At 41.7% G+C, this 26,260-nt stretch overlaps 1 protein-coding gene across 1 annotated transcript in view; it reads right to left on the bottom strand.

Moving 5' to 3' along the window:
• myo10 (myosin X) overlaps positions 1-26,260 on the bottom strand; it is a 113,318-nt gene that overhangs the window by 39,014 nt on the left and 48,044 nt on the right. The window contains exons 4-14 of the mRNA XM_051069777.1: positions 16,150-16,337; positions 5,257-5,391; positions 5,049-5,173; positions 4,561-4,574; positions 4,366-4,450; positions 4,097-4,200; positions 2,871-3,000; positions 2,470-2,588; positions 2,124-2,270; positions 1,649-1,749; positions 137-203 (exon numbers count right to left, since the gene is read on the bottom strand). Of these exons, the coding sequence (XP_050925734.1) occupies positions 137-203; positions 1,649-1,749; positions 2,124-2,270; positions 2,470-2,588; positions 2,871-3,000; positions 4,097-4,200; positions 4,366-4,450; positions 4,561-4,574; positions 5,049-5,173; positions 5,257-5,391; positions 16,150-16,337 (1,215 nt within the window). The remainder of the gene's footprint in view (positions 1-136; positions 204-1,648; positions 1,750-2,123; positions 2,271-2,469; positions 2,589-2,870; positions 3,001-4,096; positions 4,201-4,365; positions 4,451-4,560; positions 4,575-5,048; positions 5,174-5,256; positions 5,392-16,149; positions 16,338-26,260) is intronic.

Raw genomic sequence — 26,260 nt, 5'->3', positions numbered from 1 at the left:
AAACAGAGGGAGATCATCGTCATCGGCAACATCGTGATTGATATCATGGTCATCTCGGTTGTTCTGAACCTCATTGCCGTCATCTTCACATCTGCTTTTGCTCTTTTCGGCCCTGAATTTTCTCTCAGCCACGTACCTTCTCGATCAGGTCCAGACACTCTCCGTTGTCCATCCAGTTGATGTCGACCCAGATCAGGCCCTCCCTGCAGGAAGCAGCCAAACAAAACAGGGGTCAGAGACCATCTGAAGAAATGAGCAGCATGTAAAGACGTGTTATTGAGACTTTTCAAATGAAGGATAATGGATTGTTTGGAGCCTGTGGTGCAGCGATCATGTGTTTACATCTTGGTTGTGATCCAGATTTGTGATTTCCATGATTAGCAATTTAATTTTTGGGGGAAAAGTCTGAGCTGGTGTGCAGATAGGGAAGTCTTACAATCAGTTTTGTGCTGCCTCATCCAAAAAAAAAAAAACCCAGAGGACAAACACGAACAGACGTAAGAAGTTTCTGAGGATTTAAAAGTACAAATTAGAAAATGACTTGGCACTGAGGAGGGTTTGTGCTGACTGGCCTTCAAGCTAACAACATCATCAGCTGTGTTTGTTAAATACTGAGAAACATCAGGGAACGATTTGGTCAAACTGAACACTCCGGGATAAAACAGGGCGGATGTGAAATGACGTTTTGTGTATGTGAAATCACAATACTTGGCAGGCGACAGTCTGCAGAGCGCTTAATCTCCACTGTGACTGAACTGATTGAAAAATACATTTTCCATAGTCTAACCCTGTGTCCTCGTGTGTTCATGTGTTCTCTCGTTAAAGGCTGAAATCTTGCTCTTTCCTCTTCCTATGAAACTAAATATTTGTGATGACTGAGAGCTCGACGGCCTCCTCACGTCACGTCCAACATGTTCTCTCAGTTTTGTGGGACGTGCTCATTGAAGTCCACAGAGGGGATTAAAGTGTTTCAGAAGAATGACAAAAAACTTTTAGAAAACAACTACAGCAGGAACGTTAAAGGATGACTCCAGTATTTCTGAACCTTTTCTTGTGTGTTTGAATTTGATATAATGATCAACAAGGACAAAAATCTTTGGAATCGGTGCAGTATGTTGTTTGATTGTGTTACTGTGTGGTACTTTTACTCATGTAAAGTATCTGATTACTTCTTCCACCACTGAAAGTCACACAGTAACACAAACAAACAAACAGATAGAGGCAGCTCCTGTGTTCTGCTCGGTAAAATCCCTGTTTTTGTCAGTGGAGTCTGGTAGTGATAAATAGTGATGTTTCTGGTTAAACTAAAAGGATCTGACTCTTTAATAATTTAATAATCTATCCAAACAAGCATTTATGGACAAACTTTAACGTGGACAATTGGATTGGATTACGCAGCATGGGAACATAAAGCCTCAGTTTAAAAATACCAGAGCTGTGCTTTTACTTTCTCGTGAAATGGTGCTGACATTTACTTTATCAGCTTCTAAATACTTTAAGTTACAAGACTTTCAGTGCTTCGAGTTAGAAGAGAACATCTGGTTGAGAATGAGTTAATGGGAATGAGTCGGGTCAGATAACTTGCGTTAACTTGAGTTTTGTAGTGAAAAACAAAACGATCCATCAGGAGCAAACAACCTCCACCTACTTGTTGTATTCAAGTTGCTCCAGGGAGAAAATGTGCTTGTTAAAATATTCCTGAAGCTTCTCATTTGCATAGTTGATGTTGAACTGCTCAAAGCGGTTGACCTGTAGGGAACAAAATGAGGCAGATATTAGACACAGAAAACACAGACAGAGAGTTAATGAGCTGAAAAACAAGGAATCCCTGAGGTGTGTTTACACGTTTCTTGATTAACAATTAAAATATGATTAAAACACTGAGTAGAGGAGAAATTTAAGGTCATACTGCTGAGTTTAATTGAATGTGCTCGTGTGAGAGACTGGAATTTAATTCAGTTCAGTTAAATTTAATAAACTTTATTTATCCCTGAGAGGTAATTACATTCAGAGACACAGAAACAGCTAAACAGCACCGGAGTTTTTTACTTTCACCTCAATTATGTAATTGTTTTTTTTTTAGTTTATACACAGTTATGATGGCATTTAAAGTTCAAACACACCTCAAAGTTCTCAAATCCAAAGATGTCCAAGATGCTGATGGATCTAAAGTCCTCTTTGCCCCTGATTCTGTTGTTCAGCTTACGGATGATCCAGTTGAAACATTGAGAATAAAGTGCCATGGCCATGGAGTCTCTGGAGTCCACCGCCTGTTCAGGAGGAGATACTGTTGGTGCATGGCTCAAAAACATTCTACATACTTCCTGTAAATCAGTGGTGTAAAGGTTTGTTCGATTCTAAACAAACAACCATCCAATACCTCAGTGATACAGATTTAAAAAGACTCAGCTGCATGTTGATGTGTAATTACTGTAGTTCATAGCAGTGTGGAGCCTGGAGATCACAGACCTGTTCTACAGTCAGCGGTGTGGAGATTTCCTCACCCCTGAGGATCATGGACCGGTGGGTCAACACCTCGGCCAGCTGGTCCGAGTTTAGCCCCAAGAGGTCGGACGTCCGGCTGAGAGCTGCAAACACAGGGATCCTCATTTTAAAACTCAGTGAATAAATTTGTAACTTTGTGGACAATTATAAAGCTCGTTGTGATCCCTCCACCTTTGTTCCTGACATACACCAGTCATACTTCAAACGACCACTAGAGGTCACTGCCAGGTTAATGTAAAGTTAAAAAGACTAATTTGACATCTCTCATTCTGGCCAGAAAACAAAGAAGTTAAAAAATAGTGACAGTGAAAGACAAAGAGGTGTAGAGAGACAAAGGTGTGGAGGATGAGGTGAAGTTCTCAGACCTGATTTGGAGGAGATCTGTGCTCCTCCGGCCGTCATGAACTCGATGTTCCCCGCGTGGAGGACACCAGCCAGGAGGCGCAGGATGTCTCCGATGTTCTCCTCTGTGAACTGCATCGTTCGCATGGCATTCTGGGAAATCACAAACACACAGAGAGAGGAGGCTGATGAAAAACCTCAGGTCAGGGCTTCGTGTTCTCTCTGCAGGGAGGAGGCTCACGTCGAATTCCTCAGAAGAGCTGATTCTGTTTCTTTTGGGTCTCGACTAAAAACGCCTCTGAAAGCTGCTGTTAGTCAGAATTGATCATGAGCAGCTGATGAGTCTTTTGGGCTTTTATTCTGGAGGTTTGGACCAACTCTACATTACGTGTCTGCTGGTTTCGGTTTGGCAGCAGAAACTTCTTCAGTCTCACCAGGATTGAATGTCCAGAGTTTCTTCATCTGATTTATGGTCACGAATAAATGAATGAATGAGTCTCATACATATTTCAAACAAATGGACAAATGTTAATGGTGATGATAACAGAAACTGACAAAAGAAGAAAACTTCAGCCTCTGATGAAGACTGATTAAAGTCTGGAAAAAGCTGGTAGTGGTCAGTGTGGTCCAATACATTTTAAATCCAAAACGTACAAGATTTAAAATGTTATTTAAATTCTTTCCCATGATTGATTCTGATGATTGAACTGGTTAGCTCTAAAATAAATCTCTGACAGTTTTGATAATTATTTATCAAGGAACAACATCAAACCACTGATTCTGGATTGTGAATATTCCCTGTTCAGTATCAGTGTCAGATTAAAGAGCAACTAAAAACAAATAGACTTATATTTTCACTACAGTGACTTCTGGAGCCATTTTCCTTCTGCATCTAAAACTGACAAACCAGAGGTGAATGGCTTAGCTAACGACAGCTAACAATGGCTAATGCTGTGTCCACATTATAAAGTTTACCATCACATAACAAAACTATCAGACAACATTAAGAATAAATTTCTAAAAACCTGCAGGTTGCTCTTTAAACTCCTGCAGGGAGGGGAAAACTAAACCGAGGCAGTCGCCTGCTTTTCAGGCCACGATTTAAACTGAATATCTTTGGTCAGACAAAGCTGTTAAAGGCATTTAATCAAACAGACACGTCTTGGTAGTTTAGCGAATGGGAAATATGAGTGCATGAGTTCATGTGGAGGTAAGGTGTTGGTGGTGAAGCCAGCTGTGTCCTGCGCACCAGAACATCCTGAAAAGTGCCCTTGTCGTTGATTGTCTTGTCGGCGAGGCAATTGGACTGTCTCAGGTAGTGGTAGTTCTCAGGTTGGGTCAACCCGCATGCCTCTGCAGACACACAAATATACACATTGTCACATCGAGAACATGACAGCAAGATGCTTCTTATCAAGCTACTTTTCTGCTCCTGCAATGATTACCACATCTCCTCAGAAGCTCATTACTATTCATATTACTGCTTTTATCTTCAAATTGTAAAGAAAATCTGTTCACCTTTCTGCTGGTTGTTGGTTCCTGCTAATAAGGCGTAGAAAATGTGGTAGTTTCTCTCCCCTGGGTTCTGCCTGACCACACGGTTCTGTAGAGAACGAGGGAGGATCGCTCATTATACATCAACAATAACACTTTGAGGAACAATTAAAAGGACTTTAACGTAATCGCGGGTTTCATAAGAGGAAGGACACTCACCTTTTCTAAGAGGTCTGTCGTCAGAAAAGTGTCTGTCAAGGCAAAAAACTGTGAGAGAGGACGGCAAGACTCTACAAATGATTCTGGATGAACAGAGCAACCAACAAATGTTCTTAAAACCAACTGAAAAACAACAAATACTGCAGCTGTGTTACATTTAGCAGCTCAGATACAAAAAATGCTTAAACAAATCAGGAAAATGCAGTTTACTTCTGGCTGTCACATTTGTCCCAGGCTGTTTGTTAATAATTATAAATTAGAAGCAAAATAATGCAGGAATAATTCATGTTTTATTTGTTATTTTCTCTCTGCACTGACTGCTGTCCCTTACCATCTGTTATCCTCACAGGTTTCTCTCCGCTCGCTGTGTCTTTACTCTTAAAGGCAAACTCAAAAACTTCCTTCCTGTGTATTAAGCCTGGCGGGCAGGAAAGATGCAGCGACAGGAAGCGGCAGCCACTTAGCACTGAGTGGGTTTTAAAGGATACAGTCGACGATCCTGCCTCCCTGGATGTTGCCCTTCTGGCTGAAATGCAGCTGGACAAACTTCCCAAAGCGGCTGGAGTTGTTGTTGTAGACGGTCTTGGCGTTTCCAAAGGCCTCCATGATGGGACTGAAGAGCAGGATCATCAACCAGGTTAGCATCTATGCTGTTAGCATCTAAAACAATTAACCTTGAATAATAATAACAGTGACCTGCTCTCCAGCAGCGCCTCCTCCACGTGCGACGTCCTGTCTCGGGACGATACCTCCAGGGAGTGCTGGCTCATCGCCGACAGGAACTTCAGGATTAACTTGGTGCTCTCTGTTTTCCCTGCTCCACTTTCTCCACTGAGGGCAGAAAAACACACAGATGGTGAGACCGACCTGCTAAAGAGCCTCTGAGCAAGGCACTGGAGGAAAGTAACTTCACTACAAGTGTAATAAAGAGTAAATTTCATCTAAAATTTGAAGGAATAACAGCAGTAACGGAGGCAGCAGAAGCACTAACACCAGGACAACAGAATGGGTGACTTTTAAACAAGCAGCCAACAGCATCATGGGAAATATTCCAACCACTAGATGGCGCACTGGACACTGCCTATTGCCTGTGTTCTGACTGTCATCCACTGATTCTTGTTTATGGATGAAACCCATTAAATTAAACTGATCATATGTTATGTCATATTGTTAATATATCGATCATCTTCATTTCCAGAACCAAAGGAGGAAAATAAAAGCTCATCACGGGGGAGACACGTGACAGGATGAAGGGATCTGATAACTGTGGGAACAATAAACACAGATCACATCAGGATTTACTCACACAGAACATGTAGAGAGAAAGATGGAGAGATTACTGACCGGTCAGTCAAATATTTTGTAGTGAACACAGAACTGTGTGTTTTATGTCTAAAACATTCAGCACATTTGGACATTTGCTGGACACAAAGTTCAAAGCTGCACCAACAAATGTCTTCATACAGAGGATTAGCATCCTTTGTTTTGGTTTTATGGTCCATGAAAATATAACAATTGAACGAAAACATAAATTTCCAGCTTGTGTCGCTGCCTCTCTGTGACCAGAAAACTGATGATTTCTTTCTTTATGAAATATAACCTCAGCTCTGTGCAGTGACACTGTGACACTTCATCTTACCGACAGTGACAGGATCACTCAGGGTTTTGGCTTCATGCACTGAAAACTCTCCACTAGACTCCAGCTGACATTTAAAACAGCTACTCTCCATTCACTGCGGTGATGAGGAGGATTTTGCAAGTCAAACCTCCTGACAAGCCTCATCAGCCTGATGTGTAATCACTGGTGTCCAACGTCATCTCATCCCACTGCAGCCTGACTGAAGACCTGAAGAGCAGCCATCTTTCCTTTCAGGAATATTTCTGATCCCAGTGTCTCCAACAACTTTGTTTAACTGTGGAGTGTTTTTCTCTTGTCTCTTAGATTAAAACAGGTTGAGTTATGATGCTTAATGAACTTTCTTGTTTGTTAAAACAAACTGAAGGAATTCAACTCTGAAAGTCTGTTATTGATTATAAAGTATAAGGTAAAAATACATCATGTTTTTATGGGAAAAAGAACATTTCTAACACTGCCTGACGGTCAGAAGAAACCTCTTCACTAAAACAACATACGTCTAAAAATCTCTCCTCAGCTGCTGTTACATTCTAGTTTTCCACTGTAGAAGCAAACCACAGTCTCTACTCATGAACACAACATGACGTCTGAGGAAACCTCTCACACACCTCTCAGTGACATTTAACCTGAACCTGGAAACCCACAGTCACACAGTGTGAGGTTTAGACCGGCCACGTTAATTATCAACCTGGAAGCTCTGCACAGACACTGAGGAGTCAGCTCAGCAACACCAACAAGACGCTCCACAGCAGAGCTGATACTGACAGTGACAGAGCACACAACATGACTTAGAGGACAACACTGGTGGAGATAAACATAAACACTAACTACAGCAACAGCATCTTTGAATGAGCCAAGTTGGTTTAAAAAACAGCGAGAATGTCTGTTTTTAAAGGAGCACACCTGCAGCAGCTGACCTGAGGATAAACCTGGAAAACTCCACAGTGTGTTTTTAATCACTGGTCACAGACATTCTTCTCTCCAGTCCTGTATACGGCATCTTAAATGTTAGTTATTTTCAGTGTTGCTTTCACGTCTGTAAACATTTTATGGGAGTAGGTGTGATTCAGCTTCATTTGGATAATGGCTGGGTGGCTCCCTGAAGACTGATCACACTGAGCTGAAGGAACATTCAGTCCGTTTTTCCTGTTTGTACATGAAGTGATGTGTTTATGTGTTTCCAGTTTGCTTGTAATAAAAAAAAGACTTAAAGACAAAAGAAGCGCAGTGAGCTGCAGCCGACAGCTGAGACAGGGAGTCATGTCACAGTGTCAGCTGATGTCTGAGAGGCAAAAACATCCTGAGGAGAAATATTCACCGAGGTACAGAGACGAGATGTTTTCACAGAACAGAACATATGATATTAACATACATGTGGTAACACGGACTGAGTTTGGAAAGATGAAGTTTTTCAGCCGACAGTCCATTAAAGTTTCAAACTGCACCAACACAATCAAAATACTGGAGGTTAATTCATGAATAATGTTTGTACACACTGTCTATACAAACATCAACTCAGGTTCTGAGAAGAATTATTCCCTGTTTTCTGATATTTTAATGACTGAATAATTAATATAATAATCAATTAATCAAGAAAAAAATCTGCCAATAAATCATCAGATCGTCATCATTGTCTGTGAATCTCTTAGATCTAGAGATGTAAAGGGCCAGAAACTTTCCATGGGAAGTTAAGATGGGGAATTCTGGAAACATTGAATTAAAAATTAGAAATTTGGGGTAATTTATACAAACTGTATCCAGACTGAGTGACTGGATGTCGTCTATGGGCTCAGATGCAGCAGTCATTCAACTAAATTTACACTGAATCTGGTCGTTTATGCTGCAACATGCTTTTTTTTTCCAAACTACATCTAAATTCCCTGATACCTGTGATTTAGCAAATTTCCAGTTTATTCCTGTTAATCTCCATATAAAGCTTCCAGTTTATATCTGTCCAAACATGTCGATTCACAGCAGTAGAGGAAACAAAGGAAGCATGTGACGTGAACTGACTGCAGACTGAAGGAACTCCAGTGAAGAGTATGGATGGACTGAATTACAACATGTCCTCCTCCTGAGGCGTTCTGGAGGTTCAGAGGACAGAGGTTCATACCACACAGTCACGACACTGTGGAAAACATCCACACTGTTTTCTCCACTCTCACCACTGGAAACTAATCTAATAAAGCAGAAATGTTCTTTGTTACCTTCCCAGTTGACAGAAAGTCGCGTAAAGATTTGTACGTTTTTACTGCCTCCTGTATTTTTACTCATGTATTTCTTGGGTTCCTGGCAGCTTTACACTTTAAGTTGATAAACTTAGAGTTGTAGCTGAGTTTATGTTTAACACTGACTAAAGAATGCACAGAAAGTCTGAAGCCTGAAGGGTTTTAAGATTCATTTTGAAATCCTACCAGTACGTTTGGTTGGAGGTTATTGATAGTAATGATGTATTTCCATGTGACTGGTGTTGAAAACTTTATGTAAACTGCATCTGTGACAAAAAACCCAAAGCTACAAGCATCCAGCTGAAGAAGCTTCAAAGGCATGAAACTTTGTTTCAGGGACAAATGATTTCTCCTCGTCGTTTGTCTTGTCGACAGGACTTTGGAAAACACTGTCTGCTTTAGCTGTGTTTTATAAATAAAGCTGCACTTGAATGCCGTGTGTAGCATGACCGCTCATATCCTTCATGTCAGTGGCACATTCCTGATGAACAGAAACCAGGACAGGAGATCAAGTAAACTCTCAGCCGGAGACGTGACCACACAGCACATGTGGACAGATGTTATGACAGGACGGACGGAGATTCAGACGGGAAAATGAAGTCAGAGACAACTGTGAGCCGTTAATGGTCCGGCTGCTGTTTATTATCTTACTTTATTATTTTTAATTGTCAGATCTGAAACGTTTTAATCCTGGCTCAGCCACATAAAGCACTTTATTTTGAAATGTGCAGTATAAATAAAGTTTATTGTTATTTATTACTGATGATAATCACTTCATGCAGCTGTACTGTGCTTGTTCAGGAGCCAGCGCTGAAATAACTCCCATCATCACAGCTGACAGTCAGCTACCAGCACATTGTTAGGCAGTGAGAAAGGAGAGCTTTCAGGTTCAGAGCTGTTCATTACAGCTAAAGAGAAACAGTAAATTCAGACTGAGCTCCAGATCTCAGCAGAGACTCCGTCCAGCAGCGGGTCAAACTTTCTTCAGGGGATTGGATCTCACTTTAAAAGGCTCGGTGTGTAACGACTACAGTGACGGCCAAATCTGAAAGGGCCTGTTAAATGTAACTCATTTAAAAGACCTCTGGCAGCACGCCAACTTACCCAAACTAGGACACACACACACACACACACACACACACACACACACACACACAGAGCTAAACAGCGCCCTGCCATTGTACTAATCCCTGGCCCTCCACATGCTGTTGCCACCCAAGGTAAAACCCCCCACAGACAGGAAGGAGGGACTCTTCAGCCGAGCGACAAACTCTGGACCTCACCCAGGCCTTTTGTACCGAGGAGCAGAGCTGCAGACGCTGTTAGAGAAAGAAAGAACCGGCGGGCAGGGAGGAGAAACCGAGACGACAAGTGAGACGCGATGAAAGAGTGAAAGAAATCAGTCGACACACGGCAGCTAATCTGGTTTTAAGTCTTCTTTAGACGTTTTTCACAGGGAAGAAGTGAAGCTGCTTGTTTAGAGAAAATTCAAAGAAGGTGAAGACATCTAAAGTCTGCCTGGTTACTCTGCTGGAGCTGTGCTACACTGCAAGAAATATTCAAACTTAACAAATCAACTAGTCAAACATCAAAAATTAATAGGGTAAAAAGTCTGGATGTCAGTAACACAGCTCTACAGGTTATTGTGAGTCGTTACTCACAGAAATAAACCTTCATAGTTTTTAATTAACTAATATCAGTAACCTCTGTTTCTGTGGCGACTGAACATGAGGTCTGCTGGATGACCTTAAACAAAACTTTAGATTTTTTGCCCTCGTATTTGAAGTCCTTCCCTCAACTGTCCTGTTTCCTTGTTTAGATGTCAGCTCATGTCAATGTATACCAACTCTCTGTGAAGCACTAAAACAACTGTGACAGCTCAAAAAATGTTTATTCAGTCCAACAAACCACAAGAATTCAATGTGACCTGTTCCTCCTGAGACTGAGACAAAGACTCATCCTCACCGACTCTGAATGTCTGTAACACAAACCAGACCAGCTCTAATTTATCCGAGGCAATAAAACCCACAACAACAGACACTGATGTTGGTCACAAACCAAGTAGTTTAGCTTTAAATAACTGTTCATCTCATGTTACACCTCAAACCAACATTCACTTCCCTCCCATCATGCTCTCTTCCTTTACTGCGATCCATTCCTTCCTTTGCTCACAGCTCAGATTATCAATCTGACTGATCAGAGTCCAGACGACGCAGATAAATCCTAACAAATCCCAAAAGAAAACCTCTCAGGTATGTTTCTGCAGGGCTCTGCTGCTGGGCTTTTGTTACACCAGATGCCTGAGTAATTAACAGGACTGGAGAGTCTTGAGTTTGACCTCACACCCACCTCTGGGGTCAGGAGGTCGGGGACGGACTGCTGGGTCAGGGGCTGTGGGTTGTGCAGGATAACACCTTCAGAGCTTTGGGATTTAATCAAATCTGGGCTGTTTTGGACACAAAGTCAGAGAGTCAAAACAATATCAGCCCTAAAATCTTCATGTTTGTAGACGAAAGTGTCAAAGAGTCGAAGATAATCCTTTGGATGTTTTCTACAAACAAGTTTCAGCATTTTAAAATGAGTCAGTACAAGATTTCTTTTACTAAAGACTGGAGCTGAGCATCAAACCTCAGTATTATTTTGGCACAGACCAAAATATTTCAGTGGTTTGGTTGGTGGTTATTTCAATCTGGCCTTGACGATCTGGTCAAGTCTATTAAATAGACATTTCTTGATCTGAATAAAAAAATCAAACAGAATCAAGGCATCTACTAAATGGACCTCAGAGAGTTTCTGGTTTTATCAAATGCTGTAACTTTGAAGATCTCAGAAAAAAATATACATTTTAACATCTACTGATCCATAACAGCTGGGCGAACTCATCTACTGAGGAAGATCATATGATAAGACTGAAAGCTCCAGAACAGATACTGAAGCTTAAGGTGAGATTATTCTTTCAAAGTTTTTATGCAGCAGAATTTAACATTCGAGAACTCTAGTTTCAAGACTCAAGAGATATTAACTGATGTATTTCAACAGAGTTTGGACAATTGAGATCAGAGATAATAAATAACCCTGAAAAAGATGCAAACTACACTGATCAGCCATAACATTATGACAACTGGTGGATGAACTGAATAACACAGATCATCTTGTTATAACACAACACTCTGCTGAGGAACCTTTGGTCTGATCGGTGTATGTTCATCAGCACGGCTAGAAGATGATCTTGGTCAATCACAGGGTTTAGACGCAAGATATTTGATTTAGTGTGTGTTCTGAACAAGCCAACGATGTGATGGATATTTAATACACTACAATCCAGATGTTGAACCTGCTGCAGGGGTTTGCTCCCATTAAGACTCAAGAGCATCAGTGAGGTCCAACACTGACGTTGGTTGATCAGGTCTGGTTCATCCCAAAGGTGCTGGATGGGTCTGAGGTCAGGGCTCTGTGCAGACATTCATTCCTTCATTCAACCTGAACCAGGAGGAACAGACCCGGACCAAACAGAGGCCATCAGGCAGTGAAAACATGCAAATGAGACGTCTGAATCTCTAGTTTATTACTTTATTATCCAGAGGAGAAGCTGCCATGCTGCCGTTTGCTGTGGGTTTGGAGGTTTTCCAGGAGTTTCTTCGTTGGTGGTTCAGAATGAGTTCTTGCAGGCAGGTATCTGCATCAGTGAAAACGCAAACTGGCATTCATGAGCATTAATGAGCAGATGCCCTGTGTTAAAGCTGGTTTCTTCCTCCTCCTCCTCCTCCTCTTCCACACCAGCTCCAGTTTCATTCGCCTCCCTCTGCCTGGATCTGATTACCCACAATCCCTAAATCCGACGAGAAAGCTTCCTGCCTCGCCTGAAAGTGCCAGCTTGCAATTTATAGCTCCTCTTCCTCACACACACACAAACACACACACACACACACACACACACACACAGACACACACCATGAAATGATCCTTTCTGTGTATGGGTGGGGGTACTGGCATGTTACATGTTTTATGAGGGTCTGAGCCAAAATGGCTTTGGTGTTTTCGAGGGACCAACGCAATGAAAAGTCAGTGTGTGTTTGTGTGTGTGTGTGTGTGTGTGTGTGTGTGTGTGTGTGTGTGTCAGAGTTGATTGTGAACCAGGCCACGTACTGCGGCAGCTGGGCAGGACTCTGTGTTAAAACGATCCTCCACCCACAGTCTAACTTCAGGGTATCAAACTCAAACTTTATGAGCTCGAAACTCAAAGTTTGTCGTTCGCTGCATCGTGGAGAACTGAGTCAGTGACAACACACTGATCCGGTTTCAAACACAAGCATCATTTAAACACATTAACTCCACTTTTCTCTCTCGTCTCAACTCATTTCTGCTTCTGTTTTACCACTGAGATTGAAATTCACACCGAAAACACACGTTAACATTTCACCTCATTTCCAAAAACTGACCCCGGTCAGTCAGAGCAGATCGGAGGAGCTGACAGAAATACATAAAATCTATTTTAATCTCAACTCTTTTCCACACTCTGGTTGGCTGATGACACATCATCAAGGTGGCTGAAAGCTCAGAAGAAAAACAAGTCAGTGCACCTTTGAGTTGAGATTATTTTATCCCAAGTTCAAAAGCTCAAAAATAAATATTCAGGTGAAAAGTATTAAAGTACCAAGGGGTTCATTACTTTTGATTTTATTTAATAAAAAGGAGTAAATACAAGATTTTTTCTTAATGGTTTAGCAAAAAATCTGGTTTAAAAAGGGGATTCAACATCAGCAAAAATGATTGTAATAACATTTACAAACATAAACTCTGTAATATTTAACCTTTTATAGTTTTTTGCACTTTCTTAGAGGAACTCTGACACACGACTGTCGACTCTTCACTTTCTCACGTCAAGCTATTATTGTTGTAGGAGGACCTTGTTTATTGTGGTTTTCTGATAGAGAACGAATCTGCACACAGGTATAAACTCCAGGTGTGAGAATCTGTGTGACTCTAAAGAATCAAACCAAAGTCAGCAGGGAGAGGAAGTTCTTCTGTGGTAGAAATAATCCATAAAGTGTCATTTCGATAAACGGTATCATATATCATGATAATAAGATATTATTATTGTGTCTGGTCACGGGGAGGAGGCTGTTGTTTCTCGGTAACAGTGCACCAGAGAGCATCAGTAAACCCTGAGCAGCCGGCCCACACAGACAGAGAGCAGCCCTCAGGAAAAACACTGGAAAACAACCTCTGATTGTTTCTGCTCTGCCCGGCAATTATTCACAGCCTCTCACATCCATCAGCCACAGCAGCAGACCGGAGGGAGCTCCAGCACTCGGAGAGGTGAGGAGGTAACCAATGAACCACTCCCTCACACATCCAACACAAAACTCGTCCTACTTCATACTCTCTCAGCTGCAGCTCCTCTGGTGCAGCAGGAGCTTAGTGCCTTGCTCGAGAAATATCTGCGTCTGTCATAAAACAAAATATATAAACAGAAGCAACTTTTCAGAATAAGCTGCACTGATTTAACCCGACGTATACGCTCAAACCGTCCTGTTTTAACTTTCACAATGTGAAAAGATACAACGTCCAACCTCGAAATATCCTGGAAGATACAAGTAATCAGATTTCGAGGAGGATAATCAGGCCTTGCAGTGTGTGTCTTGGGAGGCTCAGTGTGTCATTTACTCTATTTTAACAGACAGTAAACCATCAGGTTGTGTTTTAGCCGAGACAACAGCTAAAGGTCACGACTGTGGTCTGTGGTTTGTCCTCTCTGGCGTGCATGGCTTCATGTGCTGCTGCTGCTGTCATGGAAAACTCTGCAGAAGTCACAGATTCTGTGGTAAATTAAGTGTTTTCATAAACTCCAGGCCCCCACAACGAGTTGAAGATTCTGTGGCATAGTTTGAAAAATACAAGAGGTAAATATAAAAATCATCTTTTCTGAAAAGCAAGAAGAAGTGAGACGCCTGAACCCTCGAGGGAAATGTGCTTGTTGCAGCAGGAAAAGTACCAAGACTCAGTGGGATCAGGATAAACACAAAGCACATCCACATCAGTGATACATCTCTGAGAGGAGAACGGCAGCACTGTGCAGCTCGGGGCCTTCTCCAATGACAATATGACATGTTTGTGTTTACGCCTCGCTGTGTGCGCTGCGGTGCATTTTCTTCCCTCTGACCAACATCCTGCCAGACAAAAGACTCTCTGTGGCCTGAACAGAAGGAACGCAGGCGACTCAGACCAGGAGACGACCGAGGAAACATGTGAGGTGAGGCTGAACACAAAGCTGCTGGGCTCTCTATATTTCCACAGCTGTGGGAGACACTGACATGATCACACTAGAGCAGGTTACAGAGATCAATCACATGTTTACATGTACTGAAACCTCTGTTTGTATGAAGCTAATTATCATTCATCAGCATTTAAAGCGACGCACTAGAAAGTAGAAGAAGAAGAAGACATTAAAACAGCACAGACTGGGATCTAAAAGTGTCCTCAGTATGTCCTGTGTGCATTCACACCTGAACCTGACGCACATTAAAGGCAGGTATAAACAGGGCCTGTGTCCTGTGGATGAGGCCGACAATGATGGAAGTAAACGAAGGATTTCTCCTGTTATGTTGTTAATTCGTCAGTAACAATTAAAGAAAAGCCACCGTTCACTTTCTGCTCTCTTCACAAGCTCAAACCGGCTTATGTTTAAAAAGGAACATGTGTGTCTCATTACCCACAATGCCAATAAAACAGGGCCAAACAGGGCTGTAAACTAATGCCAGATAATTTTCAGAAAACTGCAACACTTGTGCCTGAAGCAGCGAGCGGAGACTCACCACCACCCACCGCACCTCTCTTATCTTACTCTACCTTAAATCTTCTTCACGTTTGCTGAAAAATCTGAGCTTGAATCCTTCTAACGTCACAGAAAACACCCACATTCACCCTCCTGACCTGTTTCCCTACACAGCACTACTTTACAGTCAGGCTTTGTGATCTGATGCTCTGGATTTTGTCGCACATGACTGATTCAGTGCATCATATGTGCTGTGTTCTTACATAATTCTCTTTGCTCTGTGGTTTTGTTGCTGGCAGAATGACTGCACTGCACATCCCCACAGGAACGACTGACGTCCACCAGCCAGCGTATTCAGGATACCTCGATGACCACAAACACAGCAGTTCCCACAGAGTCAAATACAAAGATGTCTCCTGTATCCGCTCGCTGCTAAATCAGGAGCCAAATATTATCTTTTCTTAAATGTAAAAATAACTTCTTCTTTTTTTTTAAGTCAGGGGGAAGAGAATGAACGTCTCCGTGTGTCGGATAAAACAATGGCGCGGCGGCGGATGTGAAAGTCGTCCAGCTAAAATCAAAGAGGAAGGATGTGAGGAAGGAAAGCAGCGGACAGAGGATGGAGATAGTAACAGTGTGTGTTGTGGCATGTAGCACTCAGATCCTCAGAACTGCAGCCAAACTGCTCAGGGGACTTGAAACTCGATCAAAGTGTTTGACGCAGCGAGAGGAGAGTGACTGGACGAGCTGAGGACCACAAGGGTTTATTCAAACGGCCAATTAGAGGGCTACACACAAGCTCTGACAAGGAGGATGTGGATGTCCTGACCAGGCGTTTGCTAACTCAGACAAGTCAGCAAAAGTCAGGAAACTGTGAAGATGATGAAGAAACTTCAGCAGCGACTAATCAGGTTTCTGCGTCTGTCAGCTCCCCCGCAGAGATCACGTACCTGATCAGGACACACTGGTTCTGTTGCCTCTTCCACAGCGAGCGGTAACACTCGTTGGCGACGGCGAAGATGTGCGGGGTGATTTCACCAAGGTGGTGTCGGCTGTAGAGCTCCACAGCCGGCCGGTCGTACAGGCCGGGGAGCGGCTGGTAGGGGTTCACCGCCGCCAGGATGGAGCCGATGTAGGTCTGTGGAGGAGGAGGGAGAAAACATGTGAGAAATGTAAAGAGCAGGCATTATATAAATCTCTTTGACGTATAAATAAAACAACATGTGAAACACGAAGAGGGAGGTTCATGAACACAAATCTGCAAAACATAAATCGTATCACCGAGCAGCTGCTCTATAATTAAAATGAATTCAGTTTGGATTTATGTGACCAGGTCAGGTTAATTTTGCAGGACTATTTTATCTGGTGACATGTTCTCAACTGAATTTACCAACGAGTTGATTCATGATAAACATACTGAACAGGTACATAAGGTTTTATTGTTTTTTAGCATTGTTAGCATGTGTTTCTGAAATCACCAAAAAACAGTGCAGATGTCAAATTGTTTCAAAAATAAGTGATAATTAGGCAAAGACAGATTATAGGTTACATTTAAAATGTTGTGATGAACAAAAACGTGAACCATGAAGCACCAACAGCCTGTTCAAGGTGGAAATGTTGACTGTGTGGTAACCATGTGGCCATCGTGTCCCACTGAGGGATCTTCTTAACGGCAAAATGGTGGGATCTCTGTGTAAAGAGGCTTAAATGAAGACAGGAAGTAAGAAGGAAGGAGGTAATGAGTGTTGTCTTTCTTAAACAGTCAGACTGAGTGAAACGCTTCTGTTAATGAGCTGAAGATTAAAGTTGGAAAAAGCCAAAAGTTTCTATTTTTGAAAACCTCTGATGGTAAGTGTAATAAGTCATCGCTGAAACTATACGTCATCACTTCTCATTTAATAAGCAACAAGAGAGGGAGAGAGCAATCAGAGTGAATTACATCTCTGCTGCCTGTCACTGTTCAGGTGGAAGCACAGTCGGGCCAAAGGCTACACATAATCCAATTTCTCGGACAAAAGCACAGAGTCATAAAACCCTATTAGGTTCTCAGGAGGGTGGACGACAGCGAATGCAACACGTGACCTCAGTGATACACAACATCTCCTTCACCAGCTTCAACACATCTGACCCTTTGTTTTTCTTTTCACCACCACCACTCCAAAGAGCACATTTTCCAAACCAGCTTCATATTTCAAAGTTAAAAGCAAAACAAACCAAACTGCTGAAATAGAAGCTTGTGAAGCCAGGAGAAGTCTTGGCAGCGGCCTCAGCACTGTGGTGGTGACTAATGGATAAACGGGCAGAGTTGGAAAAAGGCGGCAGCATGCATCTGTGAGAAAACAACTCGATATTTCTACCACTGGCCTCGGTTTGAGAAGGTTACAGCAGAATCATTGGGGTTTCACAGAAAAAAGGTGACGATGTCAGAAACGTCATCATCGGCCGTGAAGGTCTGAGGAGTTTTAAAGGTTAGAGAAGCATTAAGCTGCTTTTTTTCTTAGCATCCACTGCTGTCAAAACTGGTTCAGAGGTGAAGCAAACAGAGTGAGAGAAATTTTCCATCTTTAAGACGTGATTATACTCCAATACAACAACATGTTTAATGGGTTGTTTCTTTAAAATGGGAAGGAGAGGAAGAGTCCTCTCTCTGATCTGTGATGTCAAGCCTCCTGCTGTTCCCACGATCCTGCTCGACGGCTGTTCTTATTTTTAATTGTTATTGGTACTCTTATTACTATTACTATTATCACTATTATAACTGTCATTATTATTTTTATAGCTAACATATCATCTTTTTTCCCAGCCCCCCCCACCCCCAACCTCAACCGGTCGAGGCAGATGCCGCCCATCCTGAGTCCGGTTCTGCTCGAGGTTTCTGCTTCTTAAAACAAAGTTTTTTCTTTCCACTGTCACCCAGTGCTGCTCATGGTGGGAACTGTTGTCTCTCTGTAAATATTATAAAGAGTACAGTCTAGACCTGCTCTACATGTACTCAGAAATTTGACTCATTAACTTTGTGCTTTAGCTGTAGTGTAACATCACAGCGTTCTTGTCACCTCACAATATTCCTTACAACTTTAAATCCAAACAACGCTGACGCTGTTTGATCACGGTTTTGTGAAGATGAGAACATTTCTGCTGGTGCAACTTGGACCTGAAGTGAAAGTATCATTGGAGCGGAGCATGGTGTTCCCATAACCACACACATTAGGAGTGAGTGTTGCCTGGAGGAGGGGATGAAACGCATTAAGACGAAGAGTGAGAGTGGCTGTTTCAGTCTGCAGAGCATCTCCATCTCCTCTCCTATCCTGTTCATCTCTGGAACTCTCTGACCATAAAACCACAGGACGACGTGAAAACAAACAGAGCCGTCAGTCGTCTGTCATACCTCTCTGACATTTTCCTCCTCTGGCTTGTTTTATTAAAGCCAGAGTTTACTGTTTATTATTGTTATTTTTTAACCTGTAATGCAGTTAGTAAAAGTGCTACTCAAGTTTATTATATTACAGTTTAGCTTCAAAGTCTGACTCTTACTAAAACAAGCAGATGAATTAAAAACAGAAAAGCCCTTTTCCTTATTACAGAGGTCAGTCAGAGATAGTTTCTGTTTATTTTGGATGAACAGGAAGAGGGAAGAAAAGCTCAATGGCTCTCTTTAACATCCTCTGCCATGCCTGAGGTGAAACCATGCTCAGTGTGCTCTGAAGTGGAGAACTCAAATTACAGCCATAATAACACTAATTAGGTTAATGGGCATAGCTCTGAACAGGGTATGGAGAGAATACTAACAGTAATATCACCCTGATGATGCAGAGTTTCAGCTGAGCAGGTTAGTTTGAACTGAAACTGAAAGGACACGCTTACAGGGAGTTTCTCACTGATAGTGTGTTTTTCCAGAGACCAGATGTCAGGAGCCAAACTCAGTGTTTCATGATAAATACAGGAAAACATCTGTTGACGAGTACAGATGTATTTCAGTCATGAAGCAAAGTAGAAGCAGTAACACAAGAACTTAAGTCTCCCTTATCAACACATAAATATGGTCTATTCTTAACTAACAAAAAACAAAACTACATGTTAATACAGTTCAAATACGTCTAAATTAGAACTGTTCCTTATTCTAAACTAAGTTTTTATCTTTGTGCAGTTATATTTGTGTGAAGTTGTACGGGTACTCTATGATTACCAATTGTCAGTTATATTTACTGTATGGTGTCGTACATAGAGATATTTTATAAACCAAAAACCTCAATCAGCTGAAAATCCTGCATTATATACTAAAGTTTCAGCTGTGCATTTGTTCTTAGTCTTGAAGAAAAAATCTTTTACATATGTTTGAAAATGTCTGAATGTCAACTTCAGAACAGAGAAGCTGTGTGGATTAATTACTGTGTGGAGTTACAGAGACTTAATGTGGATGTGTTCAGACACAGAATATGATCATGCAGAGTGAAGCCATGATGCATGCTAATAAGCAGCTAGTTGATGGTGAATAAGTGTAGCGTAATATAAAGTATTACTCTGTCGATACACTGCTCCATTAGCAGCAGCATTAGCAGTAGTAGCAGTAGTTGTAGCCTGGTAGAGAACGAGTGTATATTATCTGTAGGTCTGTTTAAACATATAGAGTATTTACAGTAGATTACACTTTTGAATTATCTGTTACATCCTGGACTGACGTCCTGTTTAAACAAGACATACAGCAGATCCTCCTCCCGTACGAACCTCCTTATCACCTGCCCTGCGTCGCTCATTAAAGCCCTCACACTAATCCCCCCCCAACGGCCCACTGACTGACTGACCTACATTCAGCCTGGATACAAATACATTTGAATGGCAGTTGAGGTCACAGTATTTACATGACAAATACTGACTCCAGTCTATCCTGCCTGTGCAAATCAGCCTCCATGTGAGAGGAGCAGGGAGGGGAGGGGGGTGTTATAGTAATGTACAGTGGATCATAAATCACCAGGTGTGTGTGTTATCTCTCAGACAGAGCCGAGCGTAAACACAGCACGGCAGTGAAGGAGTCAGTAGGTGGGCGTCTGAAGGCGTACACAGTTTACAGTCGGACTGATCTCTGGCTCTGAGGCTTATGTGCATCACTCAGCTCGGGCGTAAACGTCTTTTCCTGGTGCTTATACAGAGTCATGTAAAGTTTGGGATTTTTCCTTGAGGTCTTGTTTTACAGTGTGAGGAGAAAGTCGACTGAAAAACATCCTGTGACTCTACTTTTTCACACCTTGTGACAGCTGAGAGAGGAAACTCTGCACGGCTGAACGTAAATCACCTCCACGTCCAACAGCCACAAGGTTTCTGTTGTATTCTTTACCATGTGTTTACCTGGATTAGATTTACAATAAGGTTTTACTGGAAGTCACTACAGTGACCGAACAGACAAGAGTTTGTGTTTTATGATCAAAACAAACTGAGTCTGTGTGTGTTTATTATTCACATTTTTCCATTCTGAAGCTAAAATGTGCTGAAATTCAATGAATAAAGTAAAATACTGACTGTAATGGAAAACCCAACCTGAACCTTCTTCTCAAGGAAAACAAACAAAAAAAGGCCTTTGGGTAAAGTCATGCCTGCCCATAACTCGATGAATTACAACCATTTGGACTCAATTAGATCTCCTCGCCACTCTGACCCGGTAACAGTTTCCACGGCAGCAGCTGAGAGCTAACTGGCTGTGACTCTCATTAGAAGCCGTCCTATTGGCTGACGTGACTCACCGTGGCCCCTCGTCCTCCACGTGTGGTGTCAGATACCACAGAGGTGACGCAAGAAACATGATTCTCACATGTACAGTGTTTGTTTGAGATATTTAACCTGTGGCACTCAGGACGGTGGACACATGGTTTCACAGATTTACCTCAGTGTGGACTTTACAGGCTGATACTGATGTTTTTGTACTGAAGCCACCAATAACAAATGTTCAGCATCTTTAAGGTCTGCTGTGAAAAATGGCCAATTACTAGTGACTCTGGGAAATTGTTACTCTTTACTGTGGAGGGAGAATTCCCAGATGCATCATTTTTATTCTGTTTGTGTGAAATGTAAGTATTGAATGGGTGGGAACAGAAAGTCAGGGACAAATAAGAGTAAGAATAAAAACAATGGTAAAGCAAAGGAAAATGGTGAAGAAAGTGGAAGCTACAGAGTCAGATATTATTCTGAGGAGTTGGTGGAGACCAAAAACAGAGCTAAAAGAGAGGGAATACTGGACTCTGCTGCCAAACATCTCCAATGCTAAGGTTTGCTGAATGTGTAAAGAGGCTAAAACTCTATGAACAAAGCAATAAAAGCAGCTTTAAAGTGGTACCTCACCAAAAATCTACTCATACAAGCTTTTTAGTTTCCTCATAAATGACTAATGATTGATTGAATGACTAATTAAACTGATACTACCCTCATTACTTCTGGATTCAATGGTGATTCACAGACAGATGAAAAAAAAAAACTACCTTCCAGAGAAATTCTCAAACCACTGCTGAATCATGATCCACTTCTGCTCTGTCCATCTGTTTACTCCAGTTTGTTCCAATAAAGTCATTATTTTTGCCAGAATATGACAAAACACAGTGCTTCTGTTTTGCAATAATACTGCAGAGTCAGTGCCAGAAGTAGCGTGTTTCACCACACTTCAGTCTAATTATGATGGTTTGGAACAAACTGAGCAGACGGCCCGGCCATGGAGAGAGGGAGGGATCTGAGAAGTTCCTATGAACGTTTTGATGCTTTTTAAACACAGTGAAAACTGGTGGCTGTTTGGAATTAAGAAACTACAAATTTTAAGTCTACAGGGGGAGAGTGGAGTCACTTTACGTTTCAACACTGCATATCTTATATACATGAGATAATATCTTCCACCAGCCTGAAGTGAATCTCTCATTTGATGACAGATCTCTGTACTTGAAGTTACAGCGACTTGTATGTTTACAGACAGGCGTCAGCCGTTGTTGATGGTGTAACTAGAGCAGAGGGAGGCATGCAGGCAGGAAGACACATCCAAAAAATTAGATCTCTCTAAGACAGAGCCAGATAAATGCACTAAGAGGGAAATGAAGACCAGATGGAGGAAAAAAAAAAGAAAACTGGAGGATCAGAAGCAGAGCGTGGGCCAACCTGCCTGACTGACGGCAGGAAATGTAAGAGAGAGGGGAGTGAGGAGGGGATACGCAGCAGTCACTGAGTTACCGTGTCACCAAGACAAATTCCTGCACATCTGATATACTTGGCGATTAAAGAAAGTCTGATCCACTGTTTATGTTTAATATCAGCGCTGACGGACAGAGAGCCCACATCTGTGAAAGTCAGGTTGTTCAGGAGAACAGAATGCTTGTTTTCTCTGCTGTGCCCATTTACTTTTGAAGTGATGCAATGGCAGTTCTGACAAGCCTCCTGAGGACATGAAACATATAATAAACTGTGGAAGGTTTCGCTCCACCTGAGGAAATAAATTGAAGTATATTAAAATACTGTCTTTGTTTCCTGAGATTAGAAAAATGAACTGACTGAGAATATAATGCTGGAGTGCAGATGTTTTTTATGCAGCAGCAAAGCTACAGCAGATTGGCTAACCTGTCACATTTCCTTATGTACTCAACATTGTTTAATACAATTAGACTTAACTTTGTTCCAAGGTAAGACTTTGAAAATGCCTAATGTGGATATGCATCTGTAAAACTGTAATGTCTGGCAATCGAAAAACTGACTCAAATGGGTTGGAGGAACATGTGCTATGTGTTCTTAAAGGTGCTATTTGTAAGTTTTCTCTGCCACCAATCATAGTAGAACCAGAAACAAAATATTAGTTAAATATTATTAGTTGATTTAGCAGTTCCTTTTAGGCCCAAACTTTCCTACATCTAAATCCCATGTAAATGAAGCACTGGTTGGACTTTCTATCTAGCAAATAAACACACAGGATGACTGAGTGTAAAAGTGATTCCTAACCTTGGAGATAATGGTTTGGGGTTAAGATTATTTTGTCAAAAACCACTTGCTAATTACGCTTGAGGACGATAAAATTCACAGATTTGAACTGCAAACAAAAATCTAATCGACTGAGCCAGAGTGATCTGTCCACAAGATTCCAGACAAATTTGTTTTTCTGTTAGCAAGATAATTTAACCAATAACAGATGGGTCAATAACCTTTGCCAAAATTTAATTAGCAAACCAAAATTGCTAAAAATGATGCGAAATACTTCCCATAAAACCACACGTGCCAGAATTTATGTCACATTCCATTAATACAACACGTTTTATTCTATTTCTAACAAAAATCTAAATTAAACCAACTGGACAGCATCCACCTGTGGTCTAACTGTGCTTTCACAGGAAGTGACCAAAGCACAGAGTAGACTTATACACACAGTCTGAAGGAAATGACATCAGGAGAGTTTTCAGCAGAGCATGACTCTTTGTTGGCTGGGAGACCGTTTCTCCACATCTGACTGTAATCAGGATTCCGAGCTGGACGACAGCTCCGAAATGTAAATGTATCTTCCACACATGCACACATTCTGCTTTTAATAAGCACTAAAGAGGGTTTGTGTTTCAGTGTGTGTCCGGAGGAATGTGTGTGTGTGGTCTGTGAGTGTATCTGAGTGTGTGTGTGTGTGTGGTTGTTTATGTACGAGGAGACAGATGAGGAGTTTCAGTCCAACACCAGATATCTACTGTGGGAAAAAAAGTAATGTGTAATCTAACTAAATGACTGCTGAAATGACGGGAGTATTTCACACAGACAGTGATTTTAAGTTGCCGTCTGCTCTTCAGACGGAATGAAAAGAAAAGAAAACCTCTCAGGAGTTGAATCATCTGTAGTTCTGGGTGATAAATTTGGGGCAAAAAGCAGGATTTTCCAACTCTAATCAATTTATCTATTGTTATCTGTCTGCGGTTTGGCCATTAACTGCTTTGCTTAAGAAAAGCAGAGGATCAAATGAGGCGATTAGCAGGTTAATCATTCATGTGCAAAGGTTTGTCCAGTTGTAATCTGTTTCTGAACAGTCAGTGAGTCCCTCTACATTCCTGGCCCCTGCCGCCTACATTCATCTTCACAGTTGTGAAGCTTGTGAAAGTGGAGCAGCAGCTGGCTCTCGCAGTCTGTCAGCGGCCCGGCAGCAGACACGGTGACTTGTTAAAATAAACCGAGAGGGAGTCACGAGACCGATTCTGTTCTGTGCTGAAACTGACCGAGTTGGCAAAGTCTTTGATCAGAACTGGAAGGAGGAGGAAGTGATATCCAAGCAGGTAATCTGTGATCTGTCCTGGCCTTTATTCTTTGTCCAACAAGTCCTTAAACTACAAACCAGGTCATTTGTGAGTGGCTCACAAAATGGCTTGTGTGTTTTATGATCTGTCATCTCTGTGGTTTTAGTTTGGTTATGTTTAGGAAGCAGAAACTGCTCGGTGGAGGTTAAAGAAAGATGAAGATCCTGGTTAAAAGAAACAAGCTTTGACTGTTGGAGACAGAAGATGAAACATGGTCTCCTGTGTCAAAGTCACTTTATAATATATAGTGATTATGTCCAACATCAACACCAAGTCCAAACTAACCTGTACTGTCCACCAGGACAGAACATGAACATTTTTGCTGCAGCTCATCAAAACCTCTTTTCAGTTATAAAAGTATATAAAGGTATATAAATACCAGTCTTTATCTGTATGTTGCATCTCGTCACCTACAGACTGACTCTGTCTTTCTGTACTGTTTGCTTAGACAGAAAAGGGGAATCAAGTATTTTATGTCTCTTAATATTATTAAAGTGAAAGCTGTGTTAAAACATCTGCTACACATTTTATCTCTTCTTCCGCTGCTGTTTCATCTTTACAGTCACCTGTGTGTGAGTGTATATGAATGTTATTCATCATTACCTAAGTGTTCAAACAAATTCACCCTCACCTCAAGCCTATATATCAGTCCAGGCTCTTAAAAGGCTTCACAGATGGGTCGAACTGCCCACTAAAAAACAAGCAGCAGACTGAAAACACAGATCATGTTTGCTGACGGCTGACTCTCACATGTGCTGCTCCATTCTGCACGGTTGAGTCCAATCACCAAACGACCCTGTGACCACATCAACGTGTCTCAGGGAAACAATGCATCTTAGATATTGGCTGGACTATTGGTGCGTTCCAGTTGTTCTTGGAAGTTGGAATTTCCAAGTTCCACGTCAGAAATTTCAACTGGATCGCCCCCTGAAGTTGGATTTCCAACAAAACCCCACCAACCCTGACATAAGAATTCAAGATGGCTGCTACTCGCATCAATAGTAGTGAACACTCTGCTAATGTTATTATTTATAGCAGTTCTGTCTTACTAGTTTCACAAGTCAGTCATACGCATAGTACAGTTCAGTTTTTATCAGTGCACATGGTGCTACGCTGTTTGTAGAGCGTTGTTATCAAATGCTGTTGCTAACAGTAGTTAGCAGTTGAGCGCTTTGGTTAAAGTTAAGGAAGAAATGTGTCTTTTGTTAAATGTAAATAAATATGTTGTGTCTAAAGTCGTCATGTTAGAAGCAGTGAATCTCTCTGTAGTCGTTTTGCATCTGTTTATAGTCATTATGTCACTCTTTGTCGTCCTTTGATTGATATTCCAAACAAGAAATGTTAACAGGTATTTCGAACTGTAGTTCGGGCCCTGGGGCCTCTGGTCCTGTACCTGGGGGGCCCCTTCACTAATCAATCCATGGTTACATGGTGAAAGTGTGGTAGTAAGCTGCATCGCACCCAGTTTTAGATAAACCTCCACTATCGAATGCAAAGAAAGTTGGACAAAGTCTTCCTGTCTGTGCGATGAAAACACAAGAAACAGTACAGACTGTACAACCCACATTAGCCACTATGGTGTCAAATTTTCAGCTGCAGATGCAAATTTCATTGTGCACATTTTCTGATGTGACTGAGGCTGAGCTCCTTGTCAGGAACATTTAGTCAATAATCACATTAGAACACTTGTGCAGTCACTGTAATTAACCAACAACCAAAGAGCTTTCTGAATGTAAACAGAGACAAAATACCCGGTGAAGGAATTTCCTGCCATGAG

The sequence above is a fragment of the Lates calcarifer genome, linkage group LG4, assembly GCF_001640805.2.
Source record: "Lates calcarifer isolate ASB-BC8 linkage group LG4, TLL_Latcal_v3, whole genome shotgun sequence".
Taxonomy (NCBI): Eukaryota; Metazoa; Chordata; class Actinopteri; family Centropomidae; genus Lates; species Lates calcarifer.
The sequence above is the reverse complement of the archived record's forward strand: the minus strand, read 5'-3'. Positions and strand labels throughout refer to the sequence as shown.